Genomic DNA, 16,220 nt, shown 5'->3' with positions numbered 1-16,220 from the left:
GATTTTGTAATCCAAAGGTCCTGTGCAATCTAGCCCCCACCTGTCTCTACAGACACACTTTGGCCCTGCCATCCCTCCCCTCGCTGATTCCAGTCATCTGACCTTCTTCAGTCTCTGCAAACTAGCACTGTGCACTTTCCCACAGGGGGACATTTACATCTGCAAGTCTTTTGAACTCATATAACCCTTGTCCCCACCTCTGCCCTGTTACCGCAATGCATCCTTCAGAGTTCAAGTCAACCATCACCTCCTCAGGAAAACCTCCCAGGACCACCCCAGCCAAGTAGCCACCACCTGGCTGAACTCGCAGAGGACCCTGTATTAGGTTAGTGAAACCAATCTAGAAAATGGTCCAGTTGCCTCATCAGATAAATTCTCAGTTTCATTAAGTACAGTTTCATCACTGAAGTTTAAGTTACTGATTTCACTAGGCTAGGTAACCATGAAAGTTTAAAACTTAATCAGCTCTTTCAAGTAGAAAGATGAAAGCTCCTATCTTTCATGAAGATTGCTTGAAGTATAACAGAAGAATAAATTGTAATTTATCTTGTGATGAATTGGTTATTTTATAAAAATTTCATTTGGGCATTTACCAAATGTTAATCATATCTCTTACCTGATTTAGAGTCCCCTGAAGTATCTAGGTTGGGGCTGGGGCAATCTAAATTTTGAGAAAGAAATCAAGTTTAGTAGTATAAATACAAGGATAAAATAGAAGATTGTGTTCATTTTTGTAAAAAATTGCTAAACCAAAAATAACAGCAGTTTTGTCTTCTATAAGCTGAACCACCTCTTTAAACCCAAAGCGGCATTGCAAGTCAAATTAAAACCCAGTTACAAATGGTAAGCAAGGCCATATTCTCAAAGGAAAAAAGATTTAAACCAAGCAACCTTAAGCCTTTTCCAAGAGAGGGCAAACAGAAAGCCAATAAACTTTCTAACGACCTTTGGTTGGGTCCCTGACAACCTCTCAGTTCTGTGCCAAAGGAGTGGCACTGTCTCTTTGTTTGATCAACTTAGCCGCTCCCTAAAAACACCCCTGATGATTAAGTAACTTGACACCAGAAAGGGAAAAAAAGCACCTGGTTTTAGATTTTGTAACTGAAGAGCAGACAATGGTGTTACTATACAAGAGAGTCAGAGTCCTTTCCCACTGAACAGTCAATTCATGCAAACAACCACCACCGATTTAGTGAAATGACACAGATAGGTTGGAGGTGAGGATCCAGAGAAGTTGGGACCAGACTAGGGAGGACCTCAAACGCAAATTGAGAAGAACTGGCCTTGGGGGATGGTTCTCCTACAGGGAATGACATGGAGATGCAGAATTACATGAGTACTTCAAGCTGAAATGGGCCTTGGTGTTCCCCAAGATGCTGGTGGACTTTGGTGAGGGGGGCGGTGGATACTGTTGTTCAAGATGCATTAGACTCCAGAGAGTCTAAAACCTCGCTGCAGAGATTCAGCTATGAAGTGCTAAGAGCGGAGGCCAGTGTAGGTGCATGGGAATGGAGATGTTATAGTAAATATTATAGAAAACGAGAAGAAGGGGTAACTGTTGCAGAAGTTACCAACAATAGCAACTAGAGCAAGAGTATTTCTGTGTAGGGAAGGACGGCCACTTAGTTACCAGGCCCCTCATCTGTATTTATGCCACGCTCAATCAGATGGCTCATGAAACAGGACCTAGCACTCTTCCATTTCATTTGTCTGGAACATTCACCCACGCCAGGCTGATGAACAGAAAGGGCTCGATTACTGGTTGACTGCTTTCCCTTGGCACAGGCAGAGACTACTGTCCCTTCACTGACTTACTGTCCACCATGTGATGGGCACTCTACAGAAATTAGGAGAAAATCCAAGTCCTAGCCAGTAGCATGTGTGAGGACAAGGAAGGACCATGCAGTAGACAAATGCAATTAGGACAATATGAAAGTAAGGAAGGCGCCGGTACTTTGCTGGTCAGAGAGAGAGATTGAGAGAAGGGACTCAAGACTCAGCAATCCCTAAACCTAGACCATGACCTTCTTTTAACAGCAGAAGTTTTACTTGACCCAGTTTCAGGGACAGAATTAGGTGCTGCTATTTTCATTAAGTATCTATAATTGATGATAACGCTCAAGTATTAAAGAAAATATCTACTCGTGCATAGAACAATTAGAGAATTCAGTTGACAATGCTTCTCCATTCTTGACTGAATTTAAAATAAGGTTAAAAAAAACATTAGAGCCAGAGTTTAAAAGGAAAGAGATGTAAGAGCATTTGTTTTCTATTCTTAAATTATAAAAACCACAAAGGTATGAATTCTTTACGTTTCATTGTTTTAAATGTCTGTTGACAAATAATCTTAAAGAAAATTCTGAAAAACTGTCACTATCCCATCATCCTAACCTATTGATTATTTCAACACATTTCTGTAAGTTGGTGACTGCATGAATGTAATGAGGCAATTGCAGCCAATAAATAAAATGAATAAAGAAATCATTTTCTAAAAATGCAAATTTCCACACAGTGCAGCTTGAGTTTTTCGATTACTCAACGTTGACTTAGAGTTCATACCTTTTTCTTCTGAAGAGGCATTGTGATCATCACTAGAACAAGAAAAGAAAAACAGTTTTATAAACAGATATAATTTTATACAAATAATTATGAAAGTCTTCAAAATGATCATACTATGTTTCTCCAGAAATGTTGGCAGGTGGGATAACTCTCCCTTCTCAAGGCTCTTCTTGCCCCCTCAACTCCCCACTCCTGCCGAACTCAAAACCACAGGGATAGAGGTGACTGCAGTATGCAGGTGAAGCCCTGCCGGTCTGCTCACACCCCGGGTACCAGCAGCACAGCGCACAGGGTAACCGTGCTGAATCCCTATGCACCTCGTCTCCAGCCCATCCGTCTACCGCGCCCTGTCACGAGTCGCCGCGCTGAACCCCCACGCCCCTCATTTCCAGCCCATCCGTCTACCGCGCCCCTCCACTGGTCACCGCGCCGAATCCCCACGTCCCTCATCTCTAGCCCATCCGTCCACCGCGCACAGGGTCACCGCGCTGAATCCCCACACCCCACGTCTCCAGCTCATCCGTCTACCGCGCCGAATCCCCACACCCCACGTCTCCAGCCCATCCGTCCACCGCGCACAGGGTCACCGCGCTGAATCCCCACGCCCCTCATCTCCAGCCCATCCGTCCACCGCGCTGAATCCCCACGCCCCACGTCTCCAGCGCATCCGTCCACCATGCCCCGCCATGCCGGCCTCCCGTCCCTCCTCCTGGTTCCCACAGAGGCTGCTTGCTGCTCACTCCAAGGTCTTCTCACCTGCTTCTCCAGCCTCCTCCCTCAGATAGAGCACTTCCGGGAAATGAAGGGCCTGGACAGCTCCCCCACTCAATTCGCTGGTCCTTCCACTTTCCTGACCTGGTGCTTGCATCCCCACCCGGCTCTGCCCTGCTCAGCCTCACCGGAGGTCTCAAGGGAGAATTCCCCATCTCCGCTTCCCACTCCTCGTCCTCTCCCAGACTCAAAGCCACCAGCCTTCTGCTTTTTGTACGGAAACCACTGGAGCTAGAGGCACCGAGGACCCCCGCCCAACAAGCCCAAGGCCCTCTCGGTCCTCAGGGACCACCTCTCTAGATGAAGCAGGTGACAGGCTCAGCGGTGGCTTCCAGCGTCCCTCACCTGGTGTCCTCCCTCCTCTCGCCTCGGGGGCCTCTCCCCCCTGCAGGTGCTTCATCTCCCAGCTCCATCAGCTCCCGGTGATTGGCTTTGTCCCAGGACCACCTCGGTGTGCCCTCCACACACTGCCTCAGGCCCGCCTTCAGGCCAAAGCTTCAGATCCTAGATCTCTGACCCCTTCGCAGGCCTCCTCCCTGACTTCCAGGTACGTAAGGCCCGAGGGTCACTTCAGCACTTTACATGCAGTCAGCGGGAGCTAGTCCTTGCCTTCTCCTATCCAAGAAAACCTGCTCCTCCCGGCCTGTCTCCGCAGACAATCACCAGGTCACCTAACTGGAACCTCCAAGTCATCACTAACGCTTGCTCCCTCTTTCTCAGCAAGCAGCACAGACTCCTCCCACGCTTCCTCCAACCCATCTCTCAAACTTCCCCCTCCTCAGCGCACAGGGCTTCTGCCTGCCTGCAAGCTGGCTCTCTCACTGGTTCTCACCCTCTCCCACAACCACTGTCTCGCTCTCTTGCTCTGCCCCTCTGCAGGACCTTATCACGTCTTTGCCCTTCCGGGGCTTCTCACTACTTCCTAGGCTGAGCTCCCTGGCACCGCACACATGGACCCCCACCCTGCTCCCCTATCCCCCACCCTTCGTGCTCCCCCAGAGGGAATGCTCTTCAGTGTCCAAGCACACCCTGCGTAACACACACACACACACACACACACACACACACACCCCTCTGCACCCTCCCCCGAAAACACACACACACACACACACACACACACACACACACACACACACACACACCCCTCTGAGGGAATGTTCTGCAGTGTCCAAGCACACCCTGCGTAACACACACACACACACACACCCCTCTGCACCCTCCGCCGCAGTGTCCAAGCACACCCTGCGTCACACACACACACACACACACACACACACACACACACACACACACACACACACACACACACACACACACACACACACACACACACACACACACACACACCCCTCTGCACCCTCCGCCGAAAAGAGTCACTGCCAGGAGCCTTGCAGGTCTGGAGCTCAGCTACGCGTGCCCCACGGACACGCAGACTTTGTGCATATGAGTGGCAGCCCCGCCCTCCACCATGATGCCCACACTGCTCCTTATCCCCCAGGAAGAGCATTTCACAAGGTGTGGACTTGCAGACATTAGAACTCTCAGAGTGCCTTCTAAAAACCACTTTTCTGGGCCCATCAAATCAGAATCTTGGATGAATAAATGAAAAACCAGGAAGAAAACAACAATGGTGTTATTTGCAGTTATGGGTGTTTAAAATCTTTCTGGATCTTCTCATGGAATCATCCCAATAAGCCTATGAAGGCCATTTGACAAATGCAGACACTGGAGCTGGGAGAGGCTCATTAACTTGCTTGAGGTCACACAGCTGACAAGCAGAAAAGGAGCGCTTGACCCTAGGCCACTGGGACTTCAAAGCCCCTGGTACCATGTCTCCCTCCACTCCCCACCCCTTCCCCGGCTGACCCCAATCCTGGCAGTGACAGTGAACTGAGGAAGCAAAGAGCAAAAGCGGCAGAGCAACTGCTGGTCCCTTCCTTTCTGGAGCCTCCAGATTTTGAAAACCTCCTTGACTCATGGTTTTTTCTGATAAACATTCCCAAGTATTTGGTATTTCCCAAGCTCCATGTCCTAGGAAAACTATGCATTTTCATTTTCAGACCCAAGTCCTTTTATTTTTTTTATCTTAACTTCTGGCTCAGGTCAGACAGTGGTGGTAAGCCTGAAATTAGGAAATGTTTCAAGACATTAAGAAAGACTAAAACATGGTTCCCAATGAAATGCATACAAGAACAAGTCAGCCATTGCATTGTTTTTCTCCAGACTCATACCCTTATAATGCAGTCATTGTGCCTTTTAATTTAAAAGTAATTATGAGAACATATAATGGAACCAGATGCCATGATCTTAGTTTTTTGAAAGTTGAGTTTTAAGCCAGCTTTTTTACTCTCCTCTTTCACTTTCATCAAGAGGCTCTTTAGTTCTTCACTTTCTGCCATAAGGGTGGTGTAATCTGTGTATCTGAAGTTATTGCTATTTCTCCCAGCAATCTTGATTCCAGCTTGTGCTTCATTCAGCCCGGCATTTTGCACGATGTACTTGGCATGTAAGATAAATAAGCAGGGTGACAATATACAGCCTTGACGTATTTTCCTTTCCCAATTTGGAACGAGTCTGTTGTTCCATGTCCGGTTCTAACTGTTGAATACAGATTTCTGAGGAGGCACGTAAGGTGGTCTGGTATTCCTATCTCTTTAAGAATTTTCCAGTTTGTTGTGATCCACACAAAGGCTTTGGCATAGTCAATAAAGCAGAAGTAGATGTTTTTCTGGAACTCTCTTGCTTTCTCGATGATCCAATGGATGTTGGCAATTTGATCTCTGGTTCCTCTGCCTTTTCTAAATCCAGCTTGAACATCTGGAAGTTCAGAGTTCACATACTGTTGAAGCCTGACACTTCATGGCAAATAGATGGGGAAACAATGGAAACAGTGAGAAACTTTATTTTGGGGGGCTCCAAAATCACTGCAGATGTGACTGCAGCCATGAAATTAAAAGACACTTGCTCCTTGGAAGAAAATCTGACCAACCTAGACAGCATATTAAAAAGCAGAGACATTACTTTGCCAACAAAGGTTCATCTAGTCAAAGCTATGCTTTTTCCAATAGTCATGTATGGATGTGAGAATTGACCTATAAAGAAAGTTGAGCACCGAAGAATGATGTTTTTGAACTGTGGTGTTGGAGAAGACTCTTGAGAGTCCCTTGGACTGCAAAGAGATCAAACTAGTCAATCCTAAAGGAAAGCAATCCTGAATATTCACTGGAAGGATGCTGATTCCAATACTTTGGCCACCTGATGTGAAGAACTGACTCATTGGAAAAGACCCTGATGCTGGGAAATATTGAAGTCAGGAGGAGAAGGGGACAAAAGAGGATGAGATGGTTGGATGGCATCACCAACTCAATGGACATGATTTTGAGCAAGCTCCAGGAGTTGGTGATAGATAGGGAAGCCTGGTGTGCTGCAGTCTGTGGGGTTGCAAAGAGTTGGACATGACTGAGCGACCGCACTAGACTGATGAGAACATGTATTAAGAGTTAGACGTCCTTACTGTACAAAATATGTCTGCTTAAAACAGTGACAAACTTCTGACTGTCCCTTTCACAGTCCCCTTTCTACAGCTGTTAATCTTCATTTCCAGACGTGTATGCATGTGCATAGATATCAGAACTTCTGCTAAAAACCAGAAAACCTTTATGGAAAACCTTTATTTTTACCATGTAGTGAGGCTGCAGGGTAGAGGGTCATCTCTCTGTATCAAAACACCCAGCAGTTCTGGGGGAAGGGGCTTAGCCCGAGGCGAAGGAGCCGCCCACTGGGCAACACCAAAGACACAGCCCGGTGGAGGAAGCAACGCCCAGGACCCACAGCGCCCTTGCGCTGTATAGGAATCTGCTTTAGAAGCAGAATCTGCTCCCCTAAAATATGTCGCTTTGGCATATTAATTATTTTAAGCTAGTTATTCTCTAAGAAACAGCAGGCAAAGGAAAAACATGGAAAACCCAGCAGGAGTTGGCCTTTTGGAAGAAACATTAGCATTTGTAAGGGAAATCTCCATGTGTAAGGGTGCCCAAATCTGTACCTTATCAGTGAAAGGGCAGGGACTGAAATCTCAGGACAACCTCACCGGGTTTACGTGCTCTTCCTGGGGACCTCCCAGAACTGACTCTCCCCCCTCAACATCCTGTCTGCCTGCTGAGGACGGTATTGAAGGTGAGGGCTTTGGCCGTTTTGGAGAGTTACTCAAGTTTTCCTTGGTATCTCCCATGTATGGCTGTTGTCCCTAAGGCATGTGCGCCTCTTTCGCAACTTCATGGGTTGTAGCCAGACTCCTCTGTCCATGGGATTCTCCAGGCAAGAACTCTGGAGATATTCCATTTCCTCCTCCAGGGGATCTGCTCAACCCAGGGATCGAACTCGGCTCTCTCAGGTCTCCTGCGCTGGCAGGTGAGGTCTTCACCACTAGCACCACCTGGGAAGCCCCTCTTCCATGTACACCAGTTATGGATGATTTTCTCCTGTTAATCTGACACGTGTCAATTTAATCCTTAGACCAGAAGAACCCAGAAGGGTGGAGGAAGGTTTTCTTCCTCTCTGACATGCCACATGGATGCAAGTGCCCCACATCTTCTTCCTTTCTGCTTCTCCATGTGGTTTGTTAAAAGGAAAAACGAAAGTCATCATGGAGAGGGAAGACCCATTCCAAATGTTCCCAGTGTGATTTAGGGGCTGGAGATCAGTAGGGAATGGAAGTGGACATTTACTTCATCACTTAAAATTCCTTACATTTTCATCCCGACTCAATCGTGATGACGAGGTGTATTGTCAATGCTGCCTTGCGCCTACCAGCTCCCAGGCCCTGCCTAGAACAGGTCTCTTTCCCTCAGTGGGAGGAGAAAGACGCTGCATCTTGGCGCTGTCACACCCGACCTGAGGGAGCCTTTCTCCCACCTCTGCACCGGGGCCTGAGTGCAGACTGGACAGGCGCATAGTAGGCGCCAGAAGGGTTTCAATCAAATCTGGCTCCATGAATAATGATTCTTCAGCTAAAGATTTCAACAGTCCTTAAAGTGAAAATAAAACCATAATTGTTGTTGTTGTTCAGTTGCCAAGTTGTGTCCAACTCTTGACGACCCCATGGACTGCAGCATACCATATAATATATATAATATATTACCATATATCAATCTAATTATTAACATGGTATTTTATTATATTTAAACCATAATATAATAGCTAATTTTTTTTAGTAATTACTGTGTGCCTGAACCCGAGCCAAGGACCTGGCAGGCATCAATGGGCTCCTTGCAACAAACTTTTTAGTGCCTGATGCTGAACTAGTATCATCCCCATTTCACAGATGAGGAAATAAGGCTTGGGTAACTTATCCACAAGCCCAGTCCATCTGACTGCAGAGCCCAAGCTTTTATCAGTACATTTCACAACAAAAGGCCTAAAATTCTGCCAAGCAGGTAAAGACAAAACACTTGATGCTTTCTAGTCTCTGGTCCTAAGATGTTCCTGTCTGTGAAGGTAATTCTCAACTAGAGTCACCTTGTAGTAAATGATAAAAAGTTATCAGGCATAACTAAACCCATAATGGGTCGATTCAGGTAAAGAATCAACCAGCAATGCAGGAGCCACAAGAGATACAGGTTCAGTCGCTGGGTCAGGAAGATCCCTTGGAGGAGCGCACGGCAACTGGCTGCAATTCTCTTGCCAGGAGAAGCCCATGGACAGAGGAGTCTGGCGGGCTACACAGCATAGGGTCACAAGGAGTCAGACACGCCTGAAGTGACGGAGCACGCATGCGCACAAACCTCTAATGAGAGCCAAATCCTCCTCTAACTCTTCACCAGAATGAGACCAACCAGTGGTTTACTTCTTTCAGCCCCTATCAACCTTCAGGAAATAGGTCAAAAAAAGTTAAATGGGTTAAGAAAGTGGAAAAGAGTTAATGTTAGTCACAAGTTAAAGTTAATCTGCATAATCATAAAATAATTATGCTTTCCAGAGAATGAACTCGATGAAAATACTATTCTCTATAATACAGATCTCTTTTCATCAACTGAAATCAACTCACAGTTGCTGTGATAAGTGGAGGGGATACAAAAGGGACACGTGACTCAGGAACCTGGTCCCCAGGGGCACACTAACCGAAGAGAAGACAGATCAGGAAATAAAATGTATGTGATGTGGGACGAGCACAATGAAGGCAATATAAGCTATCATTTTAGCCCAGAGCAGGCCATGGTGACCTGGGAAGAATGCAGCTCTCACGCGAAGAACACAGGCATGAAACTTAAGACCACTTAAACCTCAGTGCTAAAGTCAGCTTTTGCATTTTCAGAGAAAGCTGCTGCTGCTGCTGCTGCTAAGTCGTGTCAGTCGTGTCCGACTCTGTGCGACCCCACAGACGGCAGCCCACCAGGCTCCACCATCCCTGGGATTCCCCAGGCAAGAACACTGGAGTGGGTTCAGAGAAAGCTACCACCCCTCAAACAGGATCCTCGCACTGTTAGACTCAGCAAAAACTGAAACGGAAAGGAACCTATAAAGATCTTCCAGTCTGAGGCATTATTTTACGGAGGGTGAGATGCACTCTAGGAGAGGTGAAACTAATACACACCCAAGATCACAGCAAGTTAGAAGCAGAGACAATCTTACAACCTGTCTCAGGTCCTCTAGTTTACCCATCAATTCATCCATTTAACAAACACAGATGGACTATGTGCCAGGCATGAGTGAATAAAGCAACTGGCGCTGTGGCTTCAAGAACCCATCAGCCTGATGGGGAGGACTGTCTACTTGCATCTGAGAAAGGAAGTGCTGTCTAACATTGAAGAATTGAGGGGGACGGGGGGTGGGAGGCAGCTTCCTGAGGAACTGACATTTAAACCCAGCCACAAAGGACAAGCAGGAATAGGCCAAAGAAGAATTGGGGGCAGGGAGAGTTGAGGTCACACAGCTTCTGTCTGAGGCAGGAAGGAACTGATCAAGATCCAGGAGCAGGAGGAAAGCAAGTGTGATCAGAGGGAGAAAGAGAGATGAGGAAAGACAGGGAGGTGGAGAAACTCCAACTCTATAACCAAGCCGATGGCAACCCCAGGATGCTGAATGCAGATCACCTGGTCCACCGAGTGGTCTCTAAATCCTTCCTCTTGGGAAGATCTGAAGTTTGAGTGCAAAGGAGGAAGTAAACAACGCAGGGTTCCAGAATCTGCTGTCATCAACATCTCTCATGGGGAATGTCTAACCCTGGGCAACCCTGACAGCCTACAGGCTCAGACACGCCTGCGTTGAGCCCAAAAGGTCCAAGCACTTCCGCAAAGAAAATCTCAGTCTCCAGACCACAAAAGCCAGGCCTCCCTGCCCAAGAAGTTGTAGTACCAGATGACAAATACCCCTCAGGAGGATAGGAAACTTTAAAGCATACTCCAAGGAAACTGTCTTCATAGACTTGAGGTCTGGAAGCCAACTACACAGCCCCTAGGATAGGGACAGAAGGATTTCCTGAACTCCAAGTCCTCTGGGACCAGCCTGGGGTGGGGGGAGTGACAGGCAGGTGGGGAAAGGCGGAGGAGAGATGTGGGCATCATGAGCCAGCAGCTGTCAGTCCTCCCAAGGGACACTTCCCAAGCTGGGCAGGTTTCCCATCATCACCCAGTTTCCTTTATTCTAAGCATCCCATGACCACCACCTATAATCAGCTTACCTGGGATGTAAGCCATCCCATCACCTTTTTCTTCTATGTTCAGGTCCCGGAATGAGAGCACAGCTTTAAATGCTTTGGAAAACATTTAGTGCCAGCAACGGTGAAAAATCCACAGGCCTAGCTCCCCAGGCTGGCTCCTTCATCTATTCCCTCCCTTCCTTTTCTCCAGTTACACCAGCAGGAAAAAGAAAAAAAAAAAAAAATAGTGGTCAAACAGGTAGGTTTTTGGATATCAAAAAGGTAAAGGACTCACACATCATTAGTTGTAACAGGCAAACCTGGAAACAACTGCCATGTTCATCAAGAGAAAAATGGATGAACAAAATGTGATTCCGTCATAAAATGGAGTCCTGTAAGCCACGAGGGTGAAAAAGTGTTTACACACAACTTAGAGGATGAGTCGCGCAAACATAACAGCACAAAAGAAGTCAGACACAAAAGGGCATATGCTGTATGATTCTATTTTTATCAAGTTTACAAACTAGAAAAACTATCTCTGGTCCCTTTGGGATGCAGGGGTAGGAAAGTAGGAGGAAAAGGAAGGGGGCTTTTAGGATGCCATGTTCTATTTCTTGACCTGGGTGGTGGTTACCCAGATGTGTTCACCTGGTGATAATTTATCAGCTGTACACTTAAGATGCTGTGTTTTCTGTATGACTGTACATATACACACTTCAAGGAAGGGTTTCCAGCATCTTGGGAAAGGAAAAGTACATAGGACTTTAGCTTTGCGGGCCGTATTTATGAATGAATGACCCCGGGTGGTGGGGGGCAAAAGTGAAGAGATGACTGCATTTGGGATATGGCCCAAACGGCAACTGTGGGGTGACAGGAACTAGGGTGAACAGTGTCAAGGTTTACTTCCTTCTTTCTCCTATAACTAACTGTCAATGAAATCTCTGCATACTGTACTCCAAACGGAAGTGGGACCAGGAGGAAAAACAGCTGGAACTGAGCTGGCTTAAGGGAGCAGGGAGGCAACTGGAACACGTCTGTCAGTGAGGGGTCAAGGAGGGGAGGAGGAAGAAGAGGGAAAAGAATGAAATCATAAAGTGGCCAGGGCAGGCAAGAAGGAGAGCTGGCCTGATTGGGAAGGGCTGGGTTGGGGTGATTGCCATTACTCAGCCCAATTGAAGGGATCTCTTCTCTACTCCCCTCCCTGATCCCTGCTCTGATGCACACCTAAATTAATGGCTTTACTGTGCTGCTCAAGAGATGCAAGAGACACAGGTTCAATCTCTGGATAGTGAAGATCCCCTGGAGCAGGAAATGGCAACCCACTCCAGTATTCTTGCCTGGAAAATTCCATGGACAGAGGAGACTGGCAGGCTACAGTCCACAGGGTTGCAAAGAGTCGGACACAATTGAACATGCATGCACGTTGTACTCTGTAAGTCCTTTATAACTCCTGGGAACTGAAGAATAAGAAAAGTGTGTGTGTGTGTGTGTGTGTGTGTGTACAACAAAGGATTCCACATCCTCAGCATCTAACACATTGTTTGGTGTATAGTTTGCACTATTAAAAGAAAAAAAAATGGTTCACTGGATAAATGACAGAAACAATGTGGTAATTAGATATAAAGTTGCTGTTGCTGAGTCACTAAGTCATATCCAACTCTTTTTCGACCCCATGGACTGTAGCCCACCAGGTTCCTCTGTCCATGGGATTTTCCAAGCAAGAATACTGGAGTGGGTTGCCATTTCCTTCTCCATGGGATTCTCCTGGGCCAGGGATTGAACCCACACCTCCTGCATTGGCAGCAGATTCTTTACCACTGAGACATCTGGCAAGTCCCTAGATATAGAGACTCCCCCCCCCCTTAGTATTTAAAAATCAGTAATAACATTTTAAGTGGCCAAAAATGTGGGAATCAGAGTGGCATACTGTGTAGCTACTAAAAATTACAAGTAACAGTAGCAAACATCTGTAGGGTGCTTTAGGGTTTACTGAGAATTACACCTCGCCCTTGTTTAACACACAATTATACAGACTTTACTACCACACCGAAATGTGCAAATTACTCATTAGTAAGTCTTCCTGAAGAGACCAGAAAGAACAGCAATTTCGGGCTAGCAAACTTTTATGTAAAGAGGTAGGAAGGACCCACATTTCAGAGTAATAGGGTCACAAAGAGTCCAACACAACTGAGCGACTGAACTGAACTAGGAAGGAGTAGGTAGGCAGAAGCTGAGTTAGCTCTGCTTTGTGTAAATAATCATGCATGTTAATTTCACACACTGTACTTCAATTCACTTCCCTTTTCTTTTGGAACAAAACTTTACTTTTGCTGTATTTGATTGATTCAAAATTCATTTTAACCACTATGTGCACGTCTTCCTGCTAACTGACCACCTCTAAGGAAGTGTTTTTGATGACCCAAGTGGACCCAGTTCTTGTTCTAGTGGGGTTTTATTAATGCTAATGTCAAGAAATTCAACAGCAGGACCTAGCCACAACAAACCTTTTGACACTGTCTTCCTGATTGCAACAGTGTTATAAAGAACAGAGGAAAAAAAAAAAAAATCACACATAAAACAAAACAAAAAAATCCTTCCCTCTTTCCTAAAAGAATATGAGCCTAATGTTCAACGAATAATCCACGAAACACTTAAGTTGTGAACACTTTAAAGCTCCGTATTCTCTAGTTGATCGTGCAGAAACTGTTATGTGGCAGGGACTGTCCCATACTCTGCAGAGTCTGAATCTTTGCCCAGCGTTTCTGCACTGCTTTGGGCGGGCTTCCTGCAAGTGCTTACAGCAATGAGAGGATTACCTAAAGGATACATTTCACAAACAAGCCGTCACGTGTCTTGCGCTGAAACTGCATCCAATGCCAAAAGTCTGCTTCTGCAGATGAGAGCTCTGAAGAACTCGACCACCACAACCCAAACCAGCTCTGAATACACATTCCCACGTGAAAAGAGGCTGCCTTTAAAGGTCTGTGGGGCGCTGATGACAGAGGCACTGGCTACCTTTACAGTAAAAGCAGATATCCTAAAAGCAATGTTGATCTCGTGCCTTCCGTGCTAAAGACACTATCAGGGCCCCATGGGAGCGCAGAAGGGATGACTGGCGCAGGGGGGTGATGGGGTGTTCCACGCATGGGCAAAAGGGGATTACGGAAATAATCCCGCTCTCGGCTGAAACCAATTGAAAGTCAAGGCGCCAACACGCTGGTGGTGTTCAGAAAAGCTTCCCAAGTCCTCCCCGACCCGGGAGCAGTGGGCGCAGGGAATCCGGAGCGCTGAAGCTCGAGACGGGAGCAGACGAGGACAGCAGAAGCCGGCCTGGGGGGCGGGGAGTCAGCGCGGAGGCGGGAAGGGCGCGAGTCCACTCGCGCCGGCAGCAGAGGGGATGCCACCGGGCGACCAGCCCCCTCCACGCCGGCGGGCCGCCGGCAGCCGCTGCCGCCGGGTGGATGCGGACCAATCGGGCCCACCTGCCGCCGCCTTTGCGCCGCGGCTGCCGAGGGGCCGGGCTGCTGGCGCCTGCAAGCCGCGACGACAGGGGGCAGCAGCGCCGGCCGTAGCCCCGCCTCCGGGCCGAGCGCCCGGGGCCTCGGAGCCGCGCGCCACCGCCTCCCGCGCGAGCACCTGCGCGCGACCCCGGCGCAGCCCGCCCGACCCAGGTGCAGCGGCCCGGGGCCTGCCGGCGGTACGGGATCGGAGTCCCGGCTGGAGGGCGAGTCGCCACCCCCACGCTCCTTGCCCGCGCCAGGCAGGCGCCGCCACCGAGGGGTGCTTTGTTTGTGTGGCTCGAGCGGGGATGCCGGGGCGGGAGTGCAGCCCCGCCCCGTCCGGAAAACGGGAAAAGCAGAGCCCGCGGTGGAGGGTGCTGAAGACCGCAAAGCCCTTCTCCACGCGGCGATGTCGGGGCCAGCCGCACCCCACCCCCGCTCTGCCCGTCCTCCTTCCCAAACCCCGACCCCCGCCCAGCCCCGCGGCTGCGCTCACCTGCTCCCCGCGACCCCCGCGTCTTGGCTCATCGTCGTTAGGCGTCTGGGAGGGGGCGCCTCGCGCGCCCGGGGCTCGGCGCTCAACTAGCGCCCGGGCGCCTGCAGGAGGGGTTCGCGTGCCGCGCGCTGCCCTGCGCACCCGGAGGCGGCGGACGCTGCCGGGGGAGGGACGAGGGCGAGCGAGAGCCGCCGGGGGAGGGGACTGGGCGGGAGGGGGCGCCGGGCGCGCTGCTGCAGCCGCAGCCGGAGCCCGCCCGGGCTCCCGAACGGAAACGCACGCTCGCCGGCGGGCCCGCGCGTGCACGCCGGCGGGCACACTCTCACACGTGCGCATACGGCCGCTCGGGGGCTGCTTACCTCCCGGCGGGAGCTAGGTTTGGTGCCACTTATGCCGGGGCTTCTGTGAAAGAGCAGGGCCAGCGCCATTCTGCAGGGAGCTCATTTCACCCCCCATTGGGGGGTTTTCACGAGACAACCCGCCTCCCTCGAGGAATTCCCAGATCCTCTTCCTAGGATCTGAAAGCCCCTCGAAATTGATTTTCAGATTTTACATCTAAACCCAAGAGTCTAGAATGAGGGACCGAAGCTTTCATACGGTTAAACAGCCTGTGACCCCCGCCCCCACCCTAAACTGTAAGGGTGGATGGGCTAAACCAATGGTTTCCCAACTTTACTGCACATTTGATTACCCAGGGAGTTTTTACATTTTGATGCTCCGAGTGGTATCCCAGATGAATTAGATCAGTGCAGTGGGATCCAGTCAGTCATATTTCTTAAAGATCCAGGTGATTCCAACATTCAGAAAAGTATAAGAACCACTGCTTAGACTGCCAGTGGTCCTCGTGGTACCGTTTTCTTTTACCCCGATTCTCAGCGTGATCCTTTGCTTGTCTATTTTCCATGTAGTGATGGGTGTCACACAGCATCAAGCCCAGGTCTGACTCACAGTAAGTGCGGAGTACACCTCTACTGCAGGAAGGAAGCAAAGGCAGAGTCCAGGATGGGGCCCTCTACCTTGCAGCCCCCTCTTTGCTCTTTCTGAAATTTTCCATAGGCTGAAATACCCTTGACCTCATGGAATTGGCTTTGCGTCATGCCTGAAGCCGGAGAAGGCAATGGCAGCCCACTCCAGTACTCTTGCCTGGAAAATCCCATGGACAGAGGAGCCTGGTAGGCTGCAGTCCATGGGGTGGCTAGGACTGAGCGACTTCACTTTCACTTTTCACTTTCCTGCGCTGGAGAAGGAACTGGCAACC

The 16,220-nt window shown here is 48.9% G+C and overlaps 1 protein-coding gene across 2 annotated transcripts in view; it reads right to left on the bottom strand.

Moving 5' to 3' along the window:
• Positions 1-15,098, bottom strand: part of LOC136173106 (NACHT, LRR and PYD domains-containing protein 1b allele 5-like) — a 41,728-nt gene extending 26,630 nt beyond the window's left edge. For both annotated transcript variants that reach the window (XM_065942401.1, XM_065942402.1), the window contains exons 1-3: positions 14,963-15,098; positions 2,560-2,591; positions 617-661 (exon numbers count right to left, since the gene is read on the bottom strand). In XM_065942401.1, coding sequence (XP_065798473.1) covers positions 617-661; positions 2,560-2,591; positions 14,963-14,994 — 109 coding nt within the window. In that variant the 5' untranslated portion in view covers positions 14,995-15,098. The remainder of the gene's footprint in view (positions 1-616; positions 662-2,559; positions 2,592-14,962) is intronic.
• Between the last annotated feature and the right edge of the window lie 1,122 nt (positions 15,099-16,220).

The sequence above is a fragment of the Muntiacus reevesi genome, chromosome 8, assembly GCF_963930625.1.
Source record: "Muntiacus reevesi chromosome 8, mMunRee1.1, whole genome shotgun sequence".
Lineage (NCBI taxonomy): Eukaryota > Metazoa > Chordata > Mammalia > Artiodactyla > Cervidae > Muntiacus > Muntiacus reevesi.
Note: the sequence above shows the minus strand (reverse complement) of the source record. Positions and strands in the feature narration are given on the sequence as shown.